This window comes from Papio anubis, chromosome 20 (assembly GCF_008728515.1).
Source record: "Papio anubis isolate 15944 chromosome 20, Panubis1.0, whole genome shotgun sequence".
NCBI lineage: Eukaryota > Metazoa > Chordata > Mammalia > Primates > Cercopithecidae > Papio > Papio anubis.
In genome coordinates, this window is record NC_044995.1 from 30,800,681 (window position 1) to 30,828,236 (window position 27,556).

The 27,556-nt window shown below is 39.9% G+C and overlaps 3 protein-coding genes across 4 annotated transcripts in view; 1 reads left to right on the forward strand and 2 right to left on the reverse strand.

Moving 5' to 3' along the window:
- Nucleotides 1-27,428, forward strand: LOC101014518 (protein ZNF738-like). Of its 2 annotated transcripts, none has more exons than XM_031660321.1 (5): nt 1-567; nt 3,175-3,267; nt 16,581-16,707; nt 17,211-17,309; nt 24,172-27,428. In XM_031660321.1, exons 1-5 carry the CDS (start codon nt 565-567, stop codon nt 26,220-26,222), a joined length of 2,373 nt encoding a protein of 790 aa, XP_031516181.1. In that variant the 5' UTR covers nt 1-564; the 3' UTR covers nt 26,223-27,428. The 2 variants fall into 2 exon arrangements, with proteins under 2 accessions (XP_031516181.1, XP_031516182.1); XM_031660322.1 differs by lacking the exon at nt 24,172-27,428 and adding an exon at nt 20,902-20,979 and having other exon boundaries at nt 8-567; nt 17,214-17,309.
- The window catches only part of LOC101014153 (zinc finger protein 708), a 702,618-nt gene that overhangs the window by 54,633 nt on the left and 620,429 nt on the right, over nt 1-27,556 (reverse strand). The window lies entirely within an intron of this gene.
- Nucleotides 22,504-23,226, reverse strand: LOC103880003 (iron-sulfur cluster assembly 1 homolog, mitochondrial-like). The gene is made up of 2 exons (XM_021930316.2): nt 23,100-23,226; nt 22,504-22,807 (listed from the first exon to the last, which is right to left on the reverse strand). Exons 1-2 carry the CDS (start codon nt 23,224-23,226, stop codon nt 22,542-22,544), a joined length of 393 nt encoding a protein of 130 aa, XP_021786008.2. The 3' UTR covers nt 22,504-22,541.

The window sequence follows — 27,556 nt, forward strand, 5'->3', positions numbered from 1 at the left end:
CAGAGGATTACCTCCTTTTTAAAATCTCAGGCTGCCTGCTCAAAGGACCATAAGCCAGGAAGGTAAAAAACCTGAAATTTTAAAACCTTTGTTATTATATCCTTTTCATTTATGTATAGTCATATGATGTATTATTTACAAATGCATATGACCTTATACACAAGATTGAATGCAAATACCCCTTGGGGTGGGCCTATCAGCTCAGGGAGGAAGCCCTGCCTGAAAAGGCTGCAGCCTAGACGGTCACTCTTCCTTCATTCAGCCCAGCATCTAATTACATCTTCTGTCAGTCAGGGCCTGAGAGGGTGGGGTTTTAAACGCTATCCAATCAGCGAAGCTGGGCTGAGTACTGTCCAATCAGGCACGCAGCTTGAGCGGAGAGGACGGCTTCCGGGATGTGGCGGGATTTGTCGGATCCTTTGTCTCTAGCTGCACCTGGAGCTTCAGGTCTGGTCTTCACTGCTCTGTGTCCTCTGCCCTTAGAGGCCCAGCCTGTGTAGCCCTGTGACCTGCAGGTATTGGGAATCCACAGCTAAGACGCCGGGACCCCCTGGAAGCCTAGAAATGGTGAGAGTGCGGAGTCCTACATCCCGAGAGAGGGGAAGGGCTGGTTGAAACCGGTGGGAAGTGGCTGTGGCCGGACTCAGGCCTCCCTGTAGTCAGCTTCACAATCTGTGCCCCGAGTTCTCCTTGCCCGGCTCGGCCTCAGTCGCCTTCAGCCATAAGATGGCGGTTGCGCAGACAGCCGGGCCCCCAGGCGTCCTGTCTCTTCCCTGCATCGTGACTGTGCCCTTACCTGGAGCCCTCTCTGGGAATCTCTGCATTGGCAGCGCCGCTTCTCTACCGGATTGTGCAGGGACTATGAGAGGGTCGTCAGGGGAGAATCCTGACTTGGTTCATGAATGGGAAGAACTTTGTTCCGTGGGGTTCCCAGTTCCTATTTTCTCCTATTAAAAGTTAATGGGAGTCACTGCAAAAATATTAAAAGAATTTAATCGAAGAGTGGTTCTAGGCCGGGCGCTGTGGCTCACGCCTGTGATCCCAGCACTTTGGAAGGCCGAGGCGGGCGGATCACGAGGTCAGGAAATCGAGAACATCCTGGCTAACACCGTGAATCCCGTCTCTACTAAAAATACAAAAAATGAGCCGGGCGTGGTGGCGGGCGTCTGTAGTCCCAGCTACCTGGGGGACTGAGGCAGGAAAATGGCTTGAACCCAGGAGGCAAAGCTTGCAGTGAGCCGAGATCGCGCCACTGCACTTCAGCCTGGGCGACAGAGCGAGACTGCCTCAAAATAAATAAATAAAGAGCGAGACTGCCTCAAAATAAATAAAATAAATAAATAAATAAATAAATAAATAAATAAATAATTTAATCAAAGAGTGGTTCTAGAATTGTAGAGCACCAAGCTATGGTTTGTAGTTTGTGATCTATGGGAGAGGCTTGAAAGAAAGTCTTTTGTAAAATGCATGATGAAGAAAACCAAATTTAGTAATTGGTTCGGTACAGTTATGTGGTTTCTTTGTACATTAAAAGTGAAAATTTCCTGGTTATGTAACTGGAGCTCAATTGGCAGTTTATAGTTGATGAAGCCTGAATTTTGTTTCTCTTAATGTAGTAATTAAAAATAATGCGCCTGAGTTACATTTTTTAATTAAAGTAGGAACCCAGGGACTAGAGACATGTCAGTCTAATTGCCTGCCACTTAATTATTTTCACACTCCACAGGGAAGTGATTTTCTGCTGTATTTTTCACCTGGGTCCCAAGCAGGGTCTTAAGTCTAACCCCCATCCCTCATTACTCCAGCCTCATCTGGCTTGCAGTAAGATACTATATTTTCAATTTCTTCTGGAGTTCCCAAATGCCAGCTTTTCCTCCCTAATTCACGTTGTCATATATTTGTGTTTTTTTGTTTTTTGTTTTGTTTTGTTTTTGAGATGGAGTCTCGCTCTGTCTCCCAGGCTGGAGTGCAATGGCACGATCTCTGCTCACCGTAACCTCCGCCTCCCGAATTTAAACAATTCTCCCGCCCCAGCCTCCCTAGTAGCTGGGATTATAGGCGCGCGCCATCATACCCGGCTAATTTTTGTGTTTTTTGTAAAGACAGGGTTTCACCATGTTGGACAGGCTGGTCTCGAACTCCTGACCTCAGGTGATCCGCCCACATCGACTTCCCAAAGTGCTGGGATTACAGGCGTGAGCCACTGCGCCTGGCCACGTATTTTGTAGTGTACTTTTTATTTTGACGGAGTTTCGCTCTTGTTGCCCAGGCTGGAGTGCAAAGGTGCATACTGGGCTCACTGCAACCTCCGCCTCCGGGTTCAAGAGGTTCTCATGCCTCAGCCTCCCGAGTAGCTGGGATTATAGGCATATACCACCATGCCCAGCTGATTTTGTATTTTTTAAAAAAGAGATAAGATTTCTCCACGTTGGTCAGGCTGGTCAGGAACTCCCGACCTCAGGTGATCCACCTGCCTTGGCCTCCCAAAGTGCTGGAATTACAGGCGTGAGCCACTGTGCCCTGCATAAATTGTGTTTTTGGTTTTTTTTGTTTGTTTGTTTTTTGTTTTGAGATGGAGTTTTGCTCTTGTTGCCCAGGCTGCAGTGCAGTGGCAGATCTCGGCTCACCTCAACCTCCGCCTCCCAGGTTCAAGCGATTCTCCTGCCTCAGCTTTGGAGTAGCTGGGATTACAGGCATGTGCCGCCATGCCCAGCTAATTTTATATTTTTAATAGAGATGGGGTTTCTCCATGTTGGTCAGGTTGGTCTCGAACTCCTGTCCTCAGGTGATCTGCCCGCCTTGGCCTCCCAAAGTGTGGGGATTACAGACGTGAGCCACCACACCCAGACAAATGGTGCTTTTAAGAAGATTTGTTATCTGTTTGTAAATATTTTCCATGAAAAGAAAGCAAATAATAATCCCCTCACACTGTATTGCAAAAAATCTCAGTGTGTTTTTTCCTTTTATCTTTTTAGGCACAGAGATGTTATCAGAATGTTTTTGGGTCAGAGTTCCGCTTTGGAAAATTTATGGGGTGATGTGTCCTCAGCCACCATTTAGTTTTTTCCTGGTCCTGGGTTTCAGTATTATCTGGGGATAAACCGAGATATCTGCCATGGTTATGTCAACTAGAGTGTCTAGTGGATATCAGCTCTGGTTTATTTTCTCCCATAGGACGACCTGAGATATGGAGTGTATCCTGTCAAGGGGGCAAGTGGATACCCTGGGGCTGAGAGGAATCTTCTGGAGTACTCTTATTTTGAAAAGGTAGCCCCTTGATATGTTAAAATTGTCTTCAGGACCAGCTTGACAAACATGGGGGAGCCCCGTCTCTACTAAAAATACAAAAAACTTAGCTGGGCATGGTGGTGCATGCCTGAATTTCCAGCTACTCAGGGTTGCTGAGGCAGGACAATTACTTGAACCTGGGAGGAAAAGGAGCCGAGATCCTGCCATCGCACTCTAGCCTGGGCAACAAGAGCGAAACTCCGTCTCATAATAGTAATAATAATAATTATTCTAATAATGAATAAATTGTCTTCTATCAACCCAGCTTCCATTTCATGGAGATAAATTTCTTGTCAGCCAATCAGATGCTGGTAGTGAGGGGAAAACACAGAAATGATTTCTGCCCCCTGGATTCTGTAAGGGAGCAGAACAGTGAAATAAATATAGTAAAAGAAAAAGTAAAAAAAAAGTGAAAAATATGTGACCAAAAACTAGTATCCCAAAAGACAAACAACAAAAACAACAACAAACTGACTCCAGTGAGATGGCGTAAGAGCTTGCAAAGTAAAATGCACCTGAGGCAGTCACCGAGAAATGGTGCAGTGTCTCCTAAATGGGTGGTTCTTGAGCACATAAGTGAGCAGGAGTGGGTGGAAGGATCTCTCCGGTGATTGAATGGCCTGACTGGAAACATGAGTCAGACACATCTGTTATTTAACCAGCACTACCATTCCTGGATTTGTCCACCTTGAAATTTGTTCACTTATTTTCACCTCAGTTTTTTCGCTGTAACTTGCGTTATATTAGTAGGGCTTGAAAGGTAGAAAAATACTTACAAAGGGCATAAAAGATGTGGGTTTCAAAAAAATTAATCATATATTTCATTTGTCAAAAATTTTCACTTACCTTTTTCTTTCCCCGAGTGAGTGTACAGATTTTCTCAGGTGTGGTTTTTTTATGGCTGGGTGATTTCAAACAGAATTTCAAGGCTTAGCTTTTAGAATGCTACCAAGAAAAAGAGGAGGAAAAATCTCTATTCCATTTTTGCTGTAGAAAATGAATACATTTCCACAAGAAAATGTGGTGGATAATTGGTGAGTTACATAGATTCATAAAAACATCAGTTCCTTTTTTTCTCAGGGTAAATTTTTGACAGTGAATATCTCTGTTTGAATTCTGTTATCTTGATTTCTGAGTTTTATGCTAAATTTTATTAGATGAAACTTGGTACTGCCTAGAAGTGTTTCCATGTGACTAAATGTTTGCTGCATGATTTTTAATGGAATTAATAAAATAATGCATTTATTTTCTGAAAGAAATACTTTTGCTTTTCTTATTAAGGTATAAAATGTAAGCACCTTAAAATTTTCTTCCCTTATATGAACACTGTGTTTGAGTAAGTTTTTTGGATTTTTCAAACACTTAGTTTCAAAAACCAAGGGAGTAACTCTAACATGGAAATTAAAGCTTGAGCCCAGTGACTCAGAGCTAAAGCTCATACTGAGACTGCAAAAGGAGGTTATTAAAGGTCCAGTTAGTTTTTTCTGGAGAGCCTCTCCTGCAGGTGTTCCAGCCTGCTCACTCCAGTCATGCAAGAAGCCTTTCTGCTGAGAGAAGCTACAGAATCCTGGAAAGCTACAGGCAGATGAGTTAAGGTTAAGACAAAAGGGGACTGGGAGGGTCTTACTGACCATGAAGTTGTTATTGTTTTAAGGCAGTTTCTAGACTTTGTAATATGTTACAAAGTTAGATTTCTGTTAAAAAATTTGAATTCCAGACCCAGGCGCGGTGGCTCATACCTGTAATCCCTGCACTTTGGGAGACCAAGATGGGCAGATCACCTGAGGTCAGGAGTTTGAGACCAGCCCGACCAATATGGTGAAACCCTATCTCTACTAAAAATACAAAAATTAACTGGGCATGGTGGTGGGTTCCTGTAATCCCAGCTATTCTGGAGGCTGAGAGAGGAGAAATGGTTGAACCCAGGAGTCAGAGGTTGCAGTGAGCTGACACGATGCCACTGCACTGCAGACTGGGTGACAGAGTGAGGCTCCATTTCAAAAAAAAAAAAAAAAAATTGAATTCTAGAGCCGGGCATGGTAGCTCACATCTGTAATCCCAGGACTTTGTGAGGCTGAGGCGGGCATACCACCTGATGTCAGGAGTTCGAGACCAGCCTGACTAATATGGTGAAACCCCATCTCTACTAAAAATACAAAAATTATCCAGGCGTGGAGACGTGCACCTGTAATTCCAGCTACTTAGGAGGGTGAGACAGAAGAAATGCTTGAACCCAGGAGATGGAGGTTGCGGTGACCCGAGATTCATGCCACTGCACTCCAGCCTGGGCAATAGAGCAAGAATCCATCTCAAAAAAAAAAAAGAATTCAAAAAGAGGATTGCAACAGGAGGAATACCAATTATAAAAACTTTAAGGAATGCAATTTTAGGTAGACAAGGGCTTTTTTTCATAGAGTGGAGCCTACAAGATTAGAAAGTATGGAGGGGAATGGCAAATGGGGGTTAAAAATCAGATTTCAGATCAAAGAATGTTTTATCCTGAAGTCAGCATGTTCTTAGGAGGCATATAGAATGACATGGTATAATGGCTCAGATTGAGGGTAGCTCAAAATTCAGTAGTCTGTGAAAAATTTTGTTTAGACCACTGAAGACAAATACAGCTGACTCTTTTAATGAGAAAAAGAAGAAAAGGTGCCAAGTTTTTACCAAAAAAGGGTCCGAGTCCAAACCTCAAGAGAGGGTCCTTGGATTTCACTCTAGAGAAGAATTCTGGGTGAGTTCATAGAGTAAAATGAAAGCAAGTTTATTAAGAAAGTAAAGAAATAAAAGAATTGCTTAATCCATAGGCAGAGCAGTCCGGAGGCCTACTGGTTGCCCATTTTATGGTTCTTTCTTTTTTTTTTTTTTGAGATGGAGTCTTGCTCTATTGCAAGGCTGGAGTGCAGTGGCATGATCTCCACTCACAGCAGCTTCTGCCTCCCAGGTTCAAGCGATTCTCCTGCCTCAGCCTCCTGACTGACTGGGACTACAGCCATCCACCACCACACCCAGCTAAATTATTTTTGTATTTTTAGTAGAGACGGGTTTCACCGTGATGGCTAAACAAGGGGTGGATTATTATCCCAATTTTAAACCATATAGGGTAACTTCCTGATGTTTGTATGGCATTTGTAAACTGTCATGGCACTGGTGGGAGCGTAGCAGTGAGGATGACCAGAGGTCACACTCATTGCCATCTTGGTTTTGTTGGGTTTTATGCTGCTGCTTTACTGCAAGCTGTTTTGCTAGCCAGGTCTTTATGACCTGTATCCTGTGCTGACCTCCTATCTTATCCTGTGACTTAGAATGCCTAACTATGTGGGAATTCAGCCTAGTAGGTCTCAGCCCTATTTAACCACCCCCTATTCAAAATGGATTTGCCCTGGTTCAATACGCCTCTGACATTTCTCCCCTCTTTTGTACAAAAAACCCCCTTAATCACAAGAGGGATGAAAAGTCATCTTCTGTAACTACTTCATGCTGTATAGGGGCAATGATATTCTTCCTTAACTATTAGAGTCTTTTGTATTTGAGGTAGACCGGAGCTCAGTCAAAACTCATCAGTATGGTGAGGGCCATTCATAACTCTGAGTTTCAAAAAAGGGGTTCTCTCTAAGATTAATTAGTGTTTAATTTAAGAAAACATCTAGGTTGGGTAGGTTGGGTGTGGTAGCTCATGCCTGTAATCCCAGCACTTTGGGAGGCTGAGGCGGGCGGGTCGCTTGAGGTCAGGAGTTCAAGACCAGTCTGGCCAACATGACGAAACCCTGTCTCTACCAAAAATACAAAAAATTAGCCAGGCGTGGTGGGGCGTGCCTATAATCCCAGGTACTCAGGAGGCTGAGGCAGGAGAATCACTTGAACCCAGGAGGCAGAGGTTGCAGTGAGCCAAGATCGCACCACTGCACTCTAGTCTGGGTGACAGGGAGACTCCATCTCAAAAAAAAAAAAAAAAAAAAAAAGAATAGGAAACATCCAGAAAGTTTATCCTGCATTTCTACACAAAAAGTACAACTGCAATATATTTGACAAATTCAGGCAGCCGCTTCTTGGTAGCAAAAGGATCATTTCCAGAAGTCCCATCAGCTCTCAGGTTTCCCCTTTTAGAGGAGAAAAAGCTCCCCATATCCCTTGGTCCTATGGATGCCTAATTCTGTCACTCATAGGCACCAGCAAAGAGTGCAAGACAGATTAATCTAAAAGAATAGCAATTAACATCCAGTAATGTGAAACCATTTCTTAGCTGAGAGGGACTTTGCTGAGAGGGGTTTCTAACCTAAATCTTAGGAAGGACTATAAACTTCCTAAGTTGGACCTTGAATCCAAGTACAGTCAAGCATCCTTGCCTTCTTTAAGAGGCTCCTTTAACCCACGCTGTCTTAGAAGAGACTCTGACTTTCCTAAGTTGTGCCTCCAACCTAATCTCATCCTTTATCTAGGTATAGGGACTCAAAGTCAGCCAGTTGGTATCCACAGATAATTTTTTGGGGGCAGGGACAGAGGTCTCTTAAGTATAGTCCTTTTGTAGTTGCCAGGAAAATGTTACCAGAAAGAAGTCTTGATTCAGACCCCAAGAGAGGGTTCTAGTATCTCGCTTAAGAAAGAATTCAGGGCAAGTCATAAAATGAAAGCAAATTTATTAAGAAAGTAAAGAAATAAAAGAAATGGCTTTCTCCATAGGCTGGTTGTGTATTTTTATGGTTATTTTTAAATTATATGCTAAATAAAGGGTGGATTATTTATATATCTCCTTTTTAGACCTTTACGATGTAACATCCTGATGTTGCCATGGCATTTGTAACCTCTCATGGCACTGGTGGGAGGGTAGCAGGAGAATGACCAGAAGTCACTCTCATCACCATCTTGGTTTTGGTAGCTTTTATCCTGCTTCTTTACTGCAAGCTATTTTATCAGCCAGGTCTTTGTGACCTGTATCTTGTGCTGATCTCCTATCTCATCTTGTGACTTAGAATGCCTAACCATCTGGAAATGCAGCCCAGTAGGTCTTAGCCTTATTTTACTCAGTCCGTATTCAAAACGGAGGCTGTGTACTTCTGACAGAGTCTGTGTCTGGCTATGTAATAAATAAGAAAAGAGAGCACCATCTAAGTCATAATGGGAAGGGTATTTCTTTCTATAAACTGTTCTTGTCCTATACATTTCTTCCATTTGACTTTTCATCAGTTGTATATTTTATAATAAACTGGTAAACATAACTACAGTGTTTTCCTGAGTTCTGTGAGTAGCTCGATCAGATAATTGAACTTGAGAAAGAGTCCCCAATGTTTAAACAGTAGCTCAGACACACAGATGGGCCTATGGGGTTTGTGACTGGCATCTGCAGTGAGGACAGTGTTGTGAGACTGAGCCCCTGGAGTCAGCGTCTGTGCTGACCCTGGGTGGTGTCAGAATTCAAATATTACACACTGAGTTGGTGTTAGAGAATTGCTTGGTATTCAGCAAACTCTACAGATTTGGTGCCAGAGGAAAGATATCACAGAGGCGTGGCCTGCAATGGAACTGTAGGTGTCTGAAAATGGAAGGCTCTATTCTGTACAGACTGTCCCACTGCCCATTGTCCTGTGATTCCAGGTCTTCTCTTAGGGTGAGAGAATGAAAACTCGGAGGAAAGGAGCTCTAATGACAGACTCCCTTGTCTCACAGCTGCCACCACAGGATTCCCACCCACTCACAAACACACCCATTAGACATTGATGTGTCCACAGTCCTCCCAGGACTAGGCACCACCATCAGGAACTTCACCACAGCATTTTTGATCCTAGTGTTTCTTGCCAAAAAGCCACAAAAGTGTCTACAAGTCTCCTGGCATATCCCCACCCCCAGACACTGAATATGCAGCAGTAACCTGTTTTCTCCATCTACCTAGCATTATGGAGCACCTGTTCATAATCTCATCTACCTGCAAGGACACAGAAATAAATCAGAGTACAGCCCCACCGGGACCATTATCTGTAGAACAAACAGTTCTTTCCAGTTATACTGTGCTCTTCTGCACTCATGGGTTTTTCTTTTCTTAACTTTTCTTTTTGGTTCAGGAATACGCATGCACGTTTGTTATACAGGTAAAATTGTTTCATGGGGGTTTGGTGTAGATTATTTTGTCAGTGAGTTCCTAAGCATAGCACCAAAGAGGTATTTTTTTCTGATCCTCTTTGTCCTTTTATCCTTCATCCTCAACTAGGCCTCTGTGACTGTTCCTTCTTTATGTCCATGTGTTCTTATTATTTAGCTCTTCCTTATAAATGATGACATGCATTTGGTTTTCTGTTTTGCTTTAATTTTCTAAGAATAATGGTCTCCAATTCCATCCATGTTGCTGCAGAGGACTTAATCTTGGTGTTTTTTGTTTGTTTGCTTGTTTTTTGAGACAAATTTTTTTTTTTTTTTTTTTTTGAGACATAGTTTTGCTCTTGTCCAAGTTGGAGTGCAATGGTGCGATCTTGGCTCACTGAAACCTTAGCCTCCCAGGTTGAAGCAGTTCTGCCTCAGCCTCCCGAGTAGCTGGGACTACAGGTGTACCCCACCAAGCCCCACTAATTTTTGTATTTTTAGTAGAAACGGAGTTTCACCACGTTGGTCAGGATGGTCTCAATTTCCTGACCTTGTGATCTGCCCACTTTGGCCTCCCAAAATGCTGGGATTACAGACATAAGCCACCGCGCCCAGCCAGACGAATTCTTACTCTGTTGCTTAGGCTGGAATGCAGTGGCGTGATCTCTGCTCGCTGCAACCTCTGCCTCCCAAGTTCAAGTGATTCTCCTGCCTCAGCCTCCCGAATAGCTGGGATTACAGGTACTTGCCACGATGCCCAGCTAAGTTTTTGTATTTTTAGTAGAGACAGGGTTTTAGTATATTGGCCAGGTTGGTCTTGAACTCCTGATCTCAAGTAATCCACCTGCGTTGGCCTCCCAAAGTGCTGGGATTACAGGCATGAGCCACAGCACCCAGCTTTGTGTTGTTTTTATATGGCCACATAGTCTTCCATGATTTTTATGTACCATATTTTACTTTGATTAAATCTTTATTTTGTTTTTTGGAGACAGTGTCTCACTCTGTCACACAGGATAGAGGGCAGTGGTGCAATCTTGGCTCACTTCAGCCTCCACCTCCAAGGCTCAAGGCTTAAGGAATCCTACCTCAGCCCCTTAAGTAACTGGAACTATAGGCTCACACCATCATGCCTAATTTTTATTTTTTAATTTTTTGTAGAGATGCGGCTTTGCCATGTTGCCCAGGCTGGTCTTTAACTCTTGAGCTAAGGCATTCCATCTGCCTTAATCTCCTAAAGCAGTGGGATTACAAGTGTGAGTCACCTCATGCTACCATACTATGTTTTCAATCTAGTCTACCAACAGTAGGCAATTAGGTTTATTCGATGTCTTTGTTATTGTGGACAGTGGTGAAATGAACATGCATGTTTTAAGTTTTGCATTTAAGTCTTCAATTCATGTTGAGTTGATTTTTATATATGGTGTAAGGAAGGGGACCAGTTTCAATCTTCTACATAGTGCTAACTAGTTATTCCAGTACCATTTATTAAATACAGATTTCTTTTCACATTCCTGTCAGGTTTATCAAAGATCAGATGGTTGGAGGTGTGTGGCATTATTTGTGGGCTCTCTATTCTGTTGCATTGTTCTATGAATCTGGTTTTATGCCAGTATAATGCTGCTTTGGTTACCGTAATGTAGTTTGAAGAGGGGCAATGTAATGCTTCCAGCTTCATTCTTTTTTTTTTTTGAGACATTGTCTCACATTGTTTCCCAGGCTGGAGTGCTGTGCCATGATCTCAGCTTACTGCAACCTCCACCTCCCGGGTTCAAGCTATTCTCCTGCCTCACCCTCCTGAGTAGCTGGGATTACAAGTGCACGCCACCACACCTGGCTAATTTTTGTATTTTTGGTAGAGATTGGTTTTACCGTATTGGTCAGACTGGTCTTGAACTCCTGACCTCATGATCCGCCTGCCTCGGCCTTCCAAAGTGGTGTGATTACAGGCGTGAGCCACCATGCCCGGGCTATTGAAAGCTTTTAAAACATCTATTGAAATAACTTTGTGGTTTTTGTCTTTAGTTCTGTTTATATGATGAGTAACATTTATTGTGTGTTGAACCAACCTTTTATTTCAGAGATACAACCAAGTTGATCATAGTGTGTTAGGTTTTTGATGTTCTCCTGGATTCGGTTTGCCAGTATTTTGTTGAGGATATTTTCATCAATGTTCATTAAGAATATTGGCCTCAAGTTTTCTATTTTTTGTTTTATATTTGCCAGAGTTTGGTATCAGAATAATGTTATTTTTATAGAATAAGTTGGAAAGAAGTCCCCTTTTCTCAATCTTTTGAAATAATATTAGAAGTGGTACCAACTCTTATTTTTACATCTGGTGGAATTCAGCTGTAAATTTTTCTGATTCTTTGATGTTTTTGGTGGGTAGGCTATTTATTACTAACTCAGTTTTGGAGCTTGTTACTGGTCTATTCAGGGATCCAATTTCTTATTTGTTCACTCTTTGGAGGATGTATCTTTGCTCCAAGGTTACAATCTGCAAGCTTGGCCCAGATGAATTCTCTACTGATATTCATGTTGCCTCAGTTTTTTTCTTTTAGGTAGACATATTACTTAGAATGTGCTAGAGCAGCCTGTATGAAGGGATCTCTCCTTTGATTGTACTCTGCTTGCTGTAACACCCAAGGATGCAGAGTCAGGTTGATCCCACCTAGAATCTGCACATAAGTTCTGGCCTCTGCCTGGGATTTCCAAGACAGGGCCAGACTTTGAATTGAGAATGTACTGAAAACCAACAGAAGGCATTTTCTGTATTATGAGATGTCAGTGTAGAAATCTTAAATCCCCCATTTGAGAGTATGGCTCTTTAAGCTTTTCAATCTTGTTCAGTGACCTGCTACAGTCTGTGAGAGGCTCTAGGTGTAAGTAGAATCTGATGACAGAATCTGTAAGTGTAAACAAGAATCTTAAGAGTGAGAGATCAAGGCCACAAAGGATCCAGAGGCTTAGTGTTCTTGTCCATCTTCTTACCCAAAAGCTAGCAAATCAGGATAGGGGATCCAGGTTCTGGAGCTCCACCAAGGCAGTTCCATTGTCTATTTAGAATCAACCCGAGTTTCTCCAGCCTGGCTTATCACTGGGCCATCAGCCCTGGGTCACTGGGAACCCTCTCCTAATCATCTGGATATCCTTAAGACATTTGAGGATGTCAAGGGTAGAATTATATCAGATTAACAAGAATGATTAATTCTGTTTCTGTCTTGTTGTAAAAGAAAGGAGACATCCTGTGTTTTTTTCTCCCTCGTAACAACCAAGAGATAACATCGGTTGTTACCCAGATGAGAGTTTCTCAAGTTTTCTGGTACTGGGGTGAAAGAAAAAGAGGAGGTCTGGTGACCCAAACAAACTAATTGCTTCCGTTTCATACGATCATTCAAAAAAATAGATGAAGCGGTCAAGGTCCCTGCCATCCAGGAAATTTTAGTCTAGACCAGCAACTGGATACAAGTTTGAATTAAGCATTAGATGGTTGGTACAATGAATAGATGTGTGCAAAAACAACTTGGGCCGCTTCTTTTTAATATTGTTGTGACTTCTGAAGTTATCACCTGAAGGTATATTTATGCACTGAAGAGTTGTTACTATTATTTGTGTTTCTTTTACTTTTCTAAGAATACATATTTATCTTCTAATAAAATTATCCTAGAAAACTTTAAAATTTAAACATTTAAATTGCTTATTAGTATATGTTATAAAATTGACAGCAGTGACAAAAATAGATTGTGTTACATAACTCTGGGATTTAAGGTTGTTTTTTTTTTCTTTTTTCCTTTTTTCTTTTTTAGACGGAGTTTCGCTCTTGTTGCCCAGGCTGGAGTGCAGTGGCACGATCTCGGCTCACCTCAACCTCCACCTCCCGGGTTCAAGCGATTCTCCTGCCTCAGCCTCCCGAGTAGCTGGGATTACAGGAGTACACCACCACCCCAGCTAATTTTGTATTTTTAGTAGAGACGGAGTTTCTCCATGTTGGTCAGGCTGGTCTTGAACTCCCGACCTCAGGCGATCCACCCACCTCGACCTCCCAAAGTGCTGGGATTACAGGTATGAGCCACCGTGCCAGGCCAGGATTTAAGTTTTCCTTAGGTAAGTTAGGAAAAACAAAACTGGAAATACCCCAGTGATGTAGAAAACAAGTTCTACCTAGTTTCTTTTCCCTGCCCCAGTTCTGATCAGATTCACCATTTTTGGAGGCCTTATTTAGGCCTGGCTCCACTCTGGAGTCTTTCCTTACAAAATGGATTTATAAAGATTCAAGTTTTGGGGGGTAAATCCTACTGACTTTCTAGAGCTGGTGCTCACAATATCCTGAAACCCAAAAACAGATACATAAGAAAAATAAACTATACATTTTAAGATCTTAATTTTTTAATTTTGTACTAAAACCAGTACTTACAGAAACATTCCATTTAGCAACTTTTCTATTCCTGCAGATCCAGTAGGTGCTCTACAAGTCATAAACAAGTAAATATAAACACAAAAAAATTTCTCTAAACTACATTAAGCTCTTTCTATGTCTGTGTTTCTTTATATATCTTCATCTGTCTATATTTAGCTTTTAGTTATCTATATATCTTCATCTGTCTGTATATAGCTTTTAGTGCATATGTTTTTAAGAAAATCAATGACAGAAACAGAGAAAAAAATAATAATTCTGGGTCCTTTATCTAAATCCTGAGAATTATTGAACACTTACTATGAACTTTCAAGGTGTTATTAGGACATAATAACAAATAATAACACATAATGTGTTATTCCCAGCACTGTGCTCTCTAACGTACTATTGAGCACATAGTACCTGCTTAATAAACATTGCATTAGTTCATGTGTACTTGTTGTTTTTTAAATGCAGACTTATTCAGACATTGTTACCTTCTCTGTCCTCTGTAAACTTTAGAGAGCCAGCAAAGAATATGAAACTTTACATTTTTTATCTTTCTTTGTGGATCAGAAATATTGTATTGTGACAAGAGTGTGGAGTGTAAGGGACACTGTGCTGTGCCTGTTTTCTCTAATGCTAATAATGAGCCCAGGGGGAGCAACATCAGCATTGACAGGGGACTTGTTTGAAACACCCATCCATGGACCCTTTTCAAACCTACAGAATCACATTACATAAAGTGGGACCGACATTACCAAGTGATTTTTGAGTTCATTAAAGCTTGAGAGGCAATGCTTAGCTAAGTGGTTATCAGCCTAGACTTCTCATTAGCATTACATGGCCAATTTGTAGCAATCTCTTTACTTGTACCCTTTCCACAGATTCTGTGTATTGTTCTAGGTGAAAGTATTTGTGTTGTTTTAATTGTTTCTCATGTGACTCTAAGGCGAGACCAGAATCAAGTGTGTGGGGTTCAAGATACATTCATGAGAGTTAAGTACCACCTTTGCACTAAAAGGTAGTCACAGGTACTGTTCTGTTTGGTTTTGATAGGGAGAGGTCAATGTCACCCATATTTCCATTACTGTAGCAGAAATTGCTGGTGTTTGTGGCAAAGGCAGGCACCTGAAGACAGAAATAGAGAAACATATTTTTATATTCATCAAGCAGTTCATTGTTCCTGAATCTCTGCTGCTATAAAGGACAGAAATGGGTGGGCTTTTTCTACAGGTCTTACTTATTTTTTCTGTGGGTGTGAGGCTTGGAGGTAAACAGGTGGTGCTGACACCTTTAAAGGAATTTTTTCAAGATGCAGGCGTAACTTCTCCAGAGAATGTCATCTGAAAAGCATTTCCAAAGAAGATGAAAGAGGAAAAATGGCTTTTTTTTTTCCTCAGCTAAACATGTCTCAGATGAAGAGCTGTGTCCACTCTGCCTCCTGGAGTGCGATGCATTTAGTCCTTGCAAACCTTTACTTCTCTGCTTGTGTTTCTTTCCCCTAATGAGTTTAACTACTTTAAAAAATTCTTGTGATAGTCAAGGGTCTCTGCAAAATATTTCTCTCCTATATCCCAGAGCCTTCTCTACACTCTCTAAATCATGACTTCTTATATGCCATGCAGAATTCTTACCATGAATTTATAATCTGCAGTATTAAAAATGTTTCCCTTGTTGCTGTTGAACGTGGGAAGATGTGGATACTCAAGATTCCTGTTGGGGGAATGTTCTTAGTAAAGACGGAGAACATGTAATGTTGAGGTTTCATATGTGTGCATTAGCTCTATTCAGAACAGGATTAAGAAAATCCTCATTTAAACAGGATGGCATTTATTACCCTGAAAGTTCTGAAAAAAAAATTATTGGGCGATGCTTTCTAGGGTGCTAAAGAAAGACTACTTTAAATTGTTATTAAAAATGTCAGAACATAGAAGATATCTGCATCTTAAACTCTGCATAAAATTGATTTTTCTGTATGGGTAAATTCAGACTATACTTTTTGGGGGGCAATATCTCAGCAGTGATGCTGTGTTATTTGGTGTGCGTCAGCACATCATAAACATTTGTCCTCATGCAGTTGATTTTAAAATTTACTTCAAGAGCTCTCTGAAATATTTATTTCAGTATAGAGTTAATTATTTTTCTCTTCATTATTAAGTATCTTTATGTAGCTAAAGAAGAGCTGTGCATAAACCATCACATTTAATCTGGTAGCTGCCTTTCTTTCTTAGGTTTTGTTTGCATATGTCTATCTTTGGAAAATGAAGACTCTTATCTTTGTTTACAGGCCAGAAAAATTGGTAAAACTCAGACTCTTCCACTTACTGGATGTTTGACAAAATATTCTTTTTGGGCCAAACACATTGGCATTACTAGTGAGCTTGTTAGACATTCAGAATCTCTGACTTTATTTCACATCTTCTGAAAATAAAAATCTGCACAAGATCTCCAGTTTATTGTTCACATTGAAACTTGAGAGGGGCCGTCTAACTCAACATGTCATTTTTGCCTGAAAAATATGCACTACTCATTCTTTGTGATGCAAATATAACACTAAAAAATGTACATGTTTGTGTTTATGCCTTTAGTTTTATACCTTATTGTTCATAAAATTATCATATATATACTAGTATTGTGGATCTTAAACCATTCTCTTCTCAGAGTTAGAGAATACATTAGAGAATATTTCTATGTTGAGAATGTTGGATGATTTCAGTCATTCCTGTAAGTCAGAACCAACTTTCTTTACTCTCTCATTTAACCTTAATTCAAATGATAAATTCTACCCGTGGACACTTGTAAATATGTGTGTATGTGTGTTTTTCAGGGGCCGTTGACATTTAGGGATGTGGTCATAGAATTCTCTCAGGAGGAGTGGCAATGTCTGGACACTGCTCAGCAAGATTTGTATAGGAAAGTGATGTTAGAGAACTTCAGAAACCTGGTGTTCTTGGGTGAGAATAACTTTAATGCACCATTCCTTATATACACTAAAGGTTTCATTTCTCCATTTTTGTAGAATAATTTTTGGTAATTTATGCTTTGCATAAATGAGTTTCTGATTCCTGTTTTCAAAAAATTCGAGGAATTATCTGCGTAGAAAAAAAAATTTCCTCAAGATGTTTTATCTTAGCCTGAACTTTTTGCATTCCTGAGCTGGTCTGTACCCTTCACTCTAGAGTAGTGGTAGTTTCAGAAATTTAGTAGTATAAAATATTGTTGCCCGTATGTTAAAATCTATTTGCCACCACTAATTTTTGATTCATAAGTACTGAGTAGTGAAATTAAGGGCCTACAAATTTAAAATATTTTCTAAATGTTAAGAACTTTCTGTCATTAAATAGAATTTTGGGATGAATTTTCTAGAATACTCTATTACATCCTCTTTACTAAGCACAGTAATAGGTAGGTAATTAGAGAATATGAGCAAGATTCATGTTACTTATTTTTAATAAAGCAGGTATTGATGTCTCTAAGCCAGATCTGATCACCTGTCTGGAGCAAGGAAAAGATCCATGGAATATGAAGAGACACAGTATGGTAGCCACACCCCCAGGTAGGTGAGAGTGAATAAAACAGTTGACATAGATGAAAGGTTGGAAGATTACAAAAAAAAAAAAAAAAAAAAAGGCAAGTCCCTATAATGTGATTTGGGAAACTGTGTTCCAAAGCAAATAGATTCTGGGAAGCCTGAGGTGTGTGTTTCGGTTTTCTTTTTGTTGTTGTTGCTCTCACATAGGGCCATCTTCTGTCTTAGGCTTTTAAATTCTCTAAGGAGTCTACTTTCCCTTCATTGATTTTCCTTCAAGTTTACAGTGAGAGCCAGAGTCCTCTATGGCATATAAGAGACTACATAATCTGACTGCTTTTCCATTGTTTTGGGGGACACACAAATACCTGCATGATTTTGAGAAACTTTATGTTAAACTATTTTTTTAGTTCTCTCTTGCATCATGTCTAAAATGTGTGAGAATAGTCGTCACTGTTCTATTGGTTTTTATGTTAATTTTCTGCACATTCCATCCTTTTTTATTAATATATTCTTGAAATATAGTCTGAAATTATAAATATGATGTCCCTCTGCTTTGTTCTTTTTCCTCAAGATTGCTTTGGCTATTCAAATTTATTGTAGTTTTTTTGTTTTGTTTTGTTTTTTGTTTTGAGACAGAGTTTCACTCTTGTTGCCCAGACTGGAGTGCAATGGCGCAATCTTGGCTCACCATAACCTCTGCCTCCAGCGATTCTCCTGCCTCGGCCTCCCAAGTAGCTGAGGCTACAGGCATGTGCCACCATGCCTGGCTAATTTTGTGTTTTTAGTAGAGCTGCCTCAGCCTCCCAAAGTGTTGGGATTACAGGTGTGAGCCAGTACACCCAGCCTTTTTTTCTATTTTATACTTTCATTCCATTTTGATCATAGAATATAATTCATAAAATGTCAAATTTAACAAATTTTTAAGACGCTGTTTTTGGCCTAACAGGTGGTCTATCAAAGAGAATATTGCATAAGCTATTCAGAAGGATGTGGTTCCTCATATTCTTGAGGACTCTTCTCTATTTCTCTGTTAAAAATAATTGTACTGGCTGGGCGCGGTGGCTCACACCTATAATTCCAACACTTTGGGAGGCCAAGGCCAGCGGATCATCTGAGTTCGGGAGTTCGAGACCAGCTTGACCAATGTGGAGAAACCCCATCTCTATTAAAAATAGAAAATTAGCCAGGCATGGTGGTGCATGCCTGTAGTCCCAGCTACTCGGGAGGCTGAGGCAGGAGAATCGCTTGAACCCAGGAGGCGGAGGTTGTGGTGAGCCGAGATTATGCCATTGCACTCAAGCCTGGGCAACAAGAGCAAAACTCCATCTCAAAAAAAAAAAAAAAAATTGTATTATACTGCCTTCAATTCCTCTCTTCACTTACTAATATTCTGTCTTGTTTTATTTTTATTACAGAAAGTGGGTTATTGAAATTTTCTACTATAATTATATTGCTGTCTAGGTGTTTCTTCCAGTCTGTCAATATTTGCTTTATATATTTGGAACCTTAGTGTGACATACACACAGACACACACACATGCACACACAAATTTCTCATAGGTTCCCAGTTAATAAATCTATTATTGTTTAATGTCCTTCTTTGTCTCTTTGCAATTTTGACTTAAAATACTTCATGTAAGATATGACAGTTTTTGACTTAAGATGTAGATTTTGTAATACTATTTTGACTTCTTCTGCTCTCATTTGGTTAGTATTTGCATGTAATGTCTAAATCTATTTTGCCGCCTTCAATATTTTTTATCATTAGATGTCAGCTGACCCTTGTAGAAAGGCAAATTGGATCTTGGTTTTTAATAATTTTAAATACATGTCTTTATTGAAAGTATGTCTCTTAATTGGAAAGTTTTCTGAAGCAAAGAGACTTACTAATTTTTTTGTTGTTGTTCTGTTTGATTCTTGTATCTTTGTCCTACATTTTCTCTCTTTCTGTTTCTCTTTGTGGCTGTTTTATTTTTACTTTGATATGCTTTTACTTCTTTCTTATTTTGTTTTCTGTATCTATACAGGCGTATTCTTTGTGGTTTGTGGGGGATTACATAAAACCTCTAAAAGATACAATATATTTCAGTCTGGTTAAAAATGAACTTTAGTTGCATGCAAAAATTTTTTCTCATTACATATGTTCTCAGATTTGTCATTGATACTGCTAATTACATTTTTTATTTTGTATATTTATTAACAGATATTTATAATGATTTCTATGCTTTTATCTTTCAAATTTTGGGGATTAATTAAACATTTCTTCTGTGCCATTATGATAATGCTAAGAAATTTATTTTTGTGTATGTGCATGTCTTTCCCAAAAAATAATGTGTTTTAATATGATTTCGTGTTGCCTTGTTGAATCATCTTATTTTCATTGGAAGCAACTGCTTTCAGCACCTTTTATATGTAAGGAAGTGCCCATATACTTTTTAAAATTTGGTTATTTTTGAGGTTTTTTTTCTTTTTATTTAGCAGGACAAATTTGGTGATGGTGTTATACTCACTTGATAACTATTTTCTTCAGAAATTTGACTATACCACACAGTTTCCTTCTGTCCTGAAAAATTTTTGTTGCGAATCCACTGGCTATCTCATAAAAGTATTCTTGCAAATAATATCACTTTTTTTTTTTTGAGATGAAGTATCACACTTGTTCCCCAGGTTGGAGTGAAACAATGTGATTTCACCTCACTGCATCCTGGGTTCAAGCAGTTCTCCTACCTCAGCCTCCCGAGAAGCTGGGCTTATAGGCGTATGCCACCACACCCGGCTAAGTTTGTATTTTAAGTAGAGACGGGATTTCTCCATGTTGGTCAGGCTGGTCTCAAACTCCTGACCTCAGGTGATTCACCTACCTCAGCTTCCCAAAGTGCTGGGATTACAGGTGTGACCTACCACGCCCAGCCAACACATCACTTTAATCTTGCAGCTCCCAAGATTCTCTTTTCTGTGACTTTTAAAATTGTGCTTACATATATGTTTGATATAAGTATCTTTGTATCCTAGTTTGTCGAGTTTCTTCATTTTTATGTCATTTTTAAAAGATTTTTCAGTTATTTTTTATATTTTTACCTCCATTATTTGTTTTTTTTGGTATTTTAAATATTTCTGTTCTTATTTCCAGTTTTCTGATTTTCTGTAGTTCTCTGTGTTCATATTTTACTCATTGAGTATTATTCAATTTATTTTTACTTTTAAAAATGAAGGTACACATCATTTTTCTTTCTGTAAATTTTATATTTTTGTTGGAACCACATTGCCCTGTTTTGTATATATTCTAATCTTTTATTAAAATTTGCACATTTACCCGCAAAAAAGGTTACCTGTCCCCATCTTTATGATGTGGCTTTCTCCTGGCACACTTTGAACAATTATCTGGGTTAGAGATTCTGAGAGTCTCTCAAACATATTCTTAGAATGTGTCTTGTTTGAAATTTTGTGTTTATTTTTTAGTTAAAGGAAATTATTTATCTTCTTTCTTAATACTCAGTAATCACTTGCTGCACCTGTGTTCTTTCTGTGGTACTGCAGTATGTTCACTGCTGTAACGTTTACCTGTGATCTCAGCAGACTCAAACTGTCATTCCAAAGTATACCACCATTTCTTTCAGCACTGTATGTCATAGGTGACAGAAACCAGTGTCTTCAAAGGCTCCCACAAGCAAGTAATAAAGATATATGAGCCGGTATTTTACTTGTGTTTTTATTTTATTTTATTTTATTTTATTATTTTTGAGGCCACATTTTTTTAAATTGACAACTCAGTCTCTACATACGTGCAATATTGCATGAATTATAAGTGGATCAACAATTATATTATTGATACAAACTCATGAGCATTTACATAAAACTACCGCTCTTAGGTTTTGGTGTGTTTTGTGCCGGCTACTTCAGTGAATAAAAGAAACATAAAGGAACTCAACTACTTGAATTCATGAGAATCAGCTTTCAAAAAAAGCATATATGTCATCTCATAGAATATTTAATACGTCAAACCCAGGAAAATCAGTAACTAAGTGACAGAAGGAACACTTTTAAAGAAACGTTGATGATAAAAATGTTAGGCTAAAATATTGACAGCTTTAGCAACTGGACCAAGGAAACATAAAGTATATGCACACTGGGAATTTTAAGAAAAGATCCCCACGTTCTCTTGCACAATGAGGAACACATTCCAAAAACATAATTCTGGGTTGTTACAATGTCTTCTCTGCTACAAACCATAGTTTCAAAGATGAAAGAAACAGGATGGTAATTCACATAAAAGGGTTTTAAAATTCTTCCTACTCAAAATACAATAAAAATAATATGATCTCCATTAAATTATAAAGAAATTATATCAAAATGGTGACCAAATAAAGAACACAGACCATTTGCCTTCACTGACTGCCTCAGGGCAGATCATGTGTCACCTACAAGGAAGGGGAGATGCGGGAAGAGTCACTACTCTCCCCGGGCCTGTGGAGTGGGGCTGGATAGGAGCCCTTTGGTTTCCCTGGGGTTTTGCTTCCTCACATAGGGAATTGAGGGAGGTGGGCTAGATGACTTTAAGAGACCCCTCAACTAAAAGAATCAAAGTCACCTTGAGATCCCATCTCTGAGCAGGCACATAAGGTGGCAAAAGAAATGGATTGAAAAACAGACGGATGATGTCTTTCTCACCTTTTAATACCATCACTGAGAACTAATCTGTACTATAGTTGAAGAAAATCTTTGCCCGGTACTATTAAAGGGTATGCAGTGAGGCATCTGACAATGAAATTTTTCATAAAAATGTATAAAAAGGCTTTATTAAGTTTGGGTGGAAAGACAATGCACTATCATGTTACTACTACCAGCAGTCAGGACGTCCTGTCTCAGATTTTAGGAGTCACCGATCTGGTTGGGAGAAATGCTGAGGGGGATGAATATTCAAGCCATTCAGTAGAGAGTTAAGGAGTGCACACTGTTCAGGAAATGGATAAACAGGTGCCCAGGAAGGCAACTTTAATGAAACTGGTTCTAAAACAAAGGATGCAAGAGACCTAAATGATCCAAAGAGAGTGATGGCTTCTCATTTTCTGTCCCCTAATGAGAATACAAACATTTCTTCTGGGATCTAACACACTAGCCTCATTTTCAAGATACATCACTTTATTTTCCCTACAAGGCAGCAGCACATTAAGCATGTGATAGTCACATGATTTCTGCAGTGAGCCCCAAGGCTTCCCCGAGCTTTCCTGGAACCTACGGCCAGAAGAGTCCTGAGATTTCAAATATTAAAGCTTTCTATACAGCCACAAGTCCCTTTGATGTTTGGGTTATTGAACACAAACTCACTGGATAATTTGTCTTCAACATAGTCCATTTCTGTTCCTAAAAGTGTTAGCTTTGCTTTCTTTTTGATGAATACTCTGACTCCATCTTGAATAACTTCATCAGAATCTCCTTTTATCTTTGTATATTCTAGAGTATAAGAAAGGCCATTAGAGCCCCTGGTTCGGACACCGACTTTTACACCTAGATGCTCAGGCTTATCTTTTTTTTTTTTTTGAGACAGAATCTCGCTCTGTCTCCCAGGCTGCAGTGCTGTGGCACCATCTCGGCTCACTGCAAGCTCTGCCTCCCGAGTTCATGCCATTCTCCTGCCTCAGCCTCCTGAGTAGCTGGGACTACAGGCCCTGCCACCACGCCCAGCTGATTTTTTGTATTTTTAGTAGAGTCAGGGTTTCACTGTTAGCCAGGATGGTCTTGATCCCCTGACCTCGTGATCCGCCTGCCTCGGCCTTCCGAAGTGCTGGGATTACAGGCCTGAGCCACCGCGCCCGGCCAGGCTTATCTTTAAGAAGTTGTTTTATCTTGTTTACTGCTGGAGGTGTCAGGGTGAGGGTGGCCCAGGTGGGCAGTTTCCTCTTGCTCACAGCCTGGACAGTTGCCTGGATTAAGGAAGCTGACATCTTCGCCATCCTGGCACCCTAGTGCCTTAGGCCGGAGCTCGGCTCCCTCAGCCTCTCTCCATGGACACGGCGGGTGCGTTCTACCTGTGTTTTTTTTTTTTTTTTAAATATATCAAATGTTGGCAATTTACTTACTTTTTTTTCTTTCTTTTTTTTGAGATATAGTCTCACTCTGTTGTCCAGGCTTGAGTGCAATGGTGTGATTTTGACTCACTGCTACCTCTATCCTGGGTTCAAGCAATTCTCCTGCCTCAGCCTCCTCAGTAGCTGGGATTACAGGTTGAGCCACTATGCCTGGCTGGCAATTTACTTCTTTTTGTTTTGTTTGTTTTTTTGAGATGGAATCTCGCACTGTCACCCAGGCTGGAGTGCAATAGCGCAATTTCGACTGACTGCAACATCTGTCTCCTGGGTTCAAACAGTTCTCCTGCCTCAGCCTTCTGAGTATCTGGGACTATGGGCACACACCACCATGCCCAGCTAATTTCTGTATCTGTAGTAGAGATGGGGTTTCACAGTGTTGGCCAGGATGGTCTCAATCTCTGGACCTCATGATCCACATGCTTCAACCTCCCAAACTGCTGGGATTACAGGTGTGAGCCACCACACCCAGGGCAATTTACTTCTAAAAGCATTGTTATGTTGAGGAACAGAAACAGCTGTGTTGGGTAAATGTAACAAACTTTTTTTTTTATTATTGTATGTAACTTTTTGCATTGTGCTCACTTGGGGTACTTTAAACATTTAGCTCATTTATAATTTTTCTCAGATGTAGTTTGGTTAGTATGTTTTTGTTACATATATATGTCTATAAAAATTAGGGCCTTTCATATTTTGCTATATCATCTTGTATATGTAGTTTGTATAATATTATAGGTTAGATTTGTAATCTATATTTATCTGAGTCTAGTAAGTGGAGTAATTTGATATTTTTATTTCTTTCAGTTAAATGTTCTCATTTTGCCCAGGACCTTTGGCCACAGCCAGGCATAAAAGATTCTTTCCAAAAAGCGATACTGAGAGAATATGGAAAATACGGACATAAGGATTTACAGTTAAGAAAAGGCTATAAAAGTATGAATGAGTGTAATGTGCACAAAGAAGGTTATAATGAACTAAACCAGTGTTTGACAACTACCCAGAGCAAAATATTTCAATGTGATAAATATGGGAAAGTCTTTCATAAATTTTTAAATTCAAATACACATAAGACAAGACATACTGGAAAGAAACCTTTCAAATGTAAAAAATGTGGCAAATCATTTTGCATGCTTTTACACCTAAGTCAACATAAAAGAATTCATGTTAGAGAGAATTCTTATCAATGTGAAGAATGTGGCAAAGCTTTTAAATGGTTCTCAACCCTTACTAGACACAGGAGAGTTCATACTGGAGACAAATCCTACAAACAGGAAGAATGTGGAAAAGTTTTTAACCAGTCCTCAACTCTTACTAGACATAAGGTAATTCATACTGGAGAGAAACACTGCAAATGTGAAAAATGTGGCAAAGATTTTAAACAGTCGTCACACCTTACTAAACATAAGATAATTCATGCTAGAGAGAAACCCTACAAATGTGAAGGATGTGACAAAGCTTTCTGCCAATTCTCAAACCTTACTAAACATAAGATGATTCATACTGGAGAGAAACCCTATAAATGTGAGGAATGTGGCAAAGCTTTTAATTGGTACTCACACCTTACCAGACATAAGATAATTCATACTGGAGAGAAACCCTACAAATGTGAAGAATGTGGCAAAGCCTTTAATGTATTTGCAACCCTTACTAGACATAAGATAATTCATACTGAAGAGAAACCCTACAAATGTGAGGAATGTGGCAAAGCTTTTAAACAGTCCTCAAACCTTACTACTCATATGAAAATTCATTCTGGAGAGAAACCCTACAAATGTGAAGAATGTGGCAAAGCTTTCTTCCGATTCTCATACCTTACTACACATAAGATAATTCATACTGGAGAGAAACCCTACAAATGTGAGGAATGTGGCAAAGCTTTTAACTGTTACTCCTACCTTACTGCACATAAGATGATTCATACTGGGGAGAAACCCTACAAATGTGAAGAATGTGGCAAAGCTTTCTACCGATTCATATACCTTACTACACATAAGAGAATTCACACTGGAGAGAAACCCTACAAATGTGAAGAATGTGGCAAAGCTTTCTACCGATTATCTTACCTTACTACACATAAGATGATTCATACTGTAGAGAAACGCTACAAATGTGAGGAATGTGGCAAAGCTTTTAACTGGTACTCACGCCTTACTATACACAAGAGAATTCATACTGGTGAGAAACCCTACAAATGTGAAGAATGTGGCAAAGCCTTCAGTGTATTCTCAACTCTTACTAAACATAAGATAATTCATACTGGAGAGAGACCCTACAAGTGTGAAGAATGTGGCAAAGCCTTTAATGTATTCTCAACCCTTACTAAACATAAGAGAATTCATAATGGAGAGAAACCCTACAAATGTTTAGAATGTGGCAAAGCTTTCTACCAATTCTCATACCTTGCTACACATAAGATGATTCATACTGGAGAGAGATCCTACAAACATGAAGAATGTGGCAAAGCTTTTAACTGTTCCTCACAAGTTACTAGACATAAGATAATTCATACTGCAGAGAAACCCTACAAATGTGAAGAATGTGGAAAAGCTTTTAAAAAGTCCTCAAACCTTACTAATCATAAGATAATTCATACTGGAGAAAAACCCTACAAATGTGAAGAATGTGGAAAAGCTTTTAACCAGTCCTCAACTCTTACTAGACATAAAAGAGTTCATACTGGAGAGAAACCGTACAAATGTGAAGAATGTGGCAAAGCTTATAACTGGTCCTCAAACCTTACTAAACATAAGAGAATTCATACTGGAGAGACACCCTACAAATGTGAAGAATATGGCAAAGCTTTTAACCAATCTTCAACCCTTACTATACATAAGATAACTCATATTGGAGAATAACATTACAAATGTGAAAAATGTGGCAAACCTTATCACCGGTACTCATACTTTACTACACATAGGAGAATTCATACGGAAGAGAAATTCTACAAATGTGAAGAATGTGGCGAAGGCTTTAACTGGTCCTCTACCCTTACGTGTGGGCAGCAACCCACCCAGGTGCTCAGGCAAGAGACTGAGGGCACGAATTGTTCCAGTATAATAAAATATATAAAATAAGAATAGTTATGCTAGATGTAGATAATAGATATGATTATATGTGAATATCATTAATCATTAGTTTGTAGCAATTACTCTTTATTCCAATATTATAATAATCCTTGCTCTATAATCATAAACCTAGGAAAAACCAGGCCATACGGATATAGGAGTTGAGGGAACATAGCGAGAAGTTACCAGAAGACAAGAGTGTGAGTCCTCTGTCATGCCCAGACAGGGCCACTAGAGGGCTCCTTGGTCTAGCAGTAACACCAGTGTCTGGGAAGATGCCCTTCACCAAGCGGACCATGGTCTAGCGGTAGTGTCAGTGCCAAGGAAAAGCACCCGCTACTTAGCAGACCGTGAAAGGGAGTCCCCCTTTCCCAGGGGAGTTTAGAGAAGACTACTCCACTGGGCCCGCCCACAGTTATCCAGAGGCCTAACCGTCTCCCTGTGTTGCTGTGCTTCAGTGGTCACTCTCCTAGTCTGCTTTCATGTTCAGTCATGTACACCTGGCTCTGTCTTCTAGATAGCAGTAGCAAAATTAGTGAAAGTACTAAAAACCTCTGCTACAAAGAAATAACGGCATGGGCTGTGTCCTCTCTCTCTCTCTGTCTCTCTGTCTCTCTGCCTCGGCTGCCAAACAGGGAAGGGCCCCCTGTCCAGTGGACACATGACTCGTGACCTTGTCAATCATTGGAGATGACTAGCACTCCTTACCTGCCCCTTTCGCCTTGTATCCAATAAATAACAGTGCAGCCAGGCATTCGGGGCCACTACAGGTCTCTGTGTCTTGGTGGTAGTGGTCTCCCAGGCCCAGCTGTCTTTTTTTTTTTTAATCTCTTTGTCTTGTGTATTTATTTCTACAATTGCTCATCTCTGCACACAGGGAGAAAAACCCAACAACCCTGTGGGACTAGACCCTACACTTACTAAAGATAAAAAAGAGTTTGGGTGTGGTGGCTCACACCTGTAATCCCAGCTTTGGGAGGCTGAGGCAGGCGGATCACCTGGTCAGAAGTTTGAGACCAGCCTGGCCAATATGGCGAAACCCTGTCTCTACTAAAAATATAAAAACTTAGCCAGGTGTAGTGGTGCACACCTGTAGTCCCAGCTGCTCTGGAGGCCAAAGTGGG

Coding starts and splice junctions, on each gene's coding strand:
- LOC101014518 (XM_031660321.1), top strand. Junction 3,268..16,580: donor AGTACTCTTATTTTGAAAAG/GTAGCCCCTTGA, acceptor TGTGTTTTTCAG/GGGCCGTTGACATTTAGGGA. Junction 17,310..24,171: donor TATGGTAGCCACACCCCCAG/GTAGGTGAGAGT, acceptor TATTTCTTTCAG/TTAAATGTTCTCATTTTGCC.
- LOC103880003 (XM_021930316.2), bottom strand. CDS start 23,226: ATGTCAGCTTCCTTAATCCAGGCAACTGTCCAGGCTGTGAGCAAGAGG. Junction 22,808..23,099: donor ACTTCTTAAAGATAAGCCTG/GCCGGGCGCGGT, acceptor AAAAAAAAAAAG/ATAAGCCTGAGCATCTAGGT.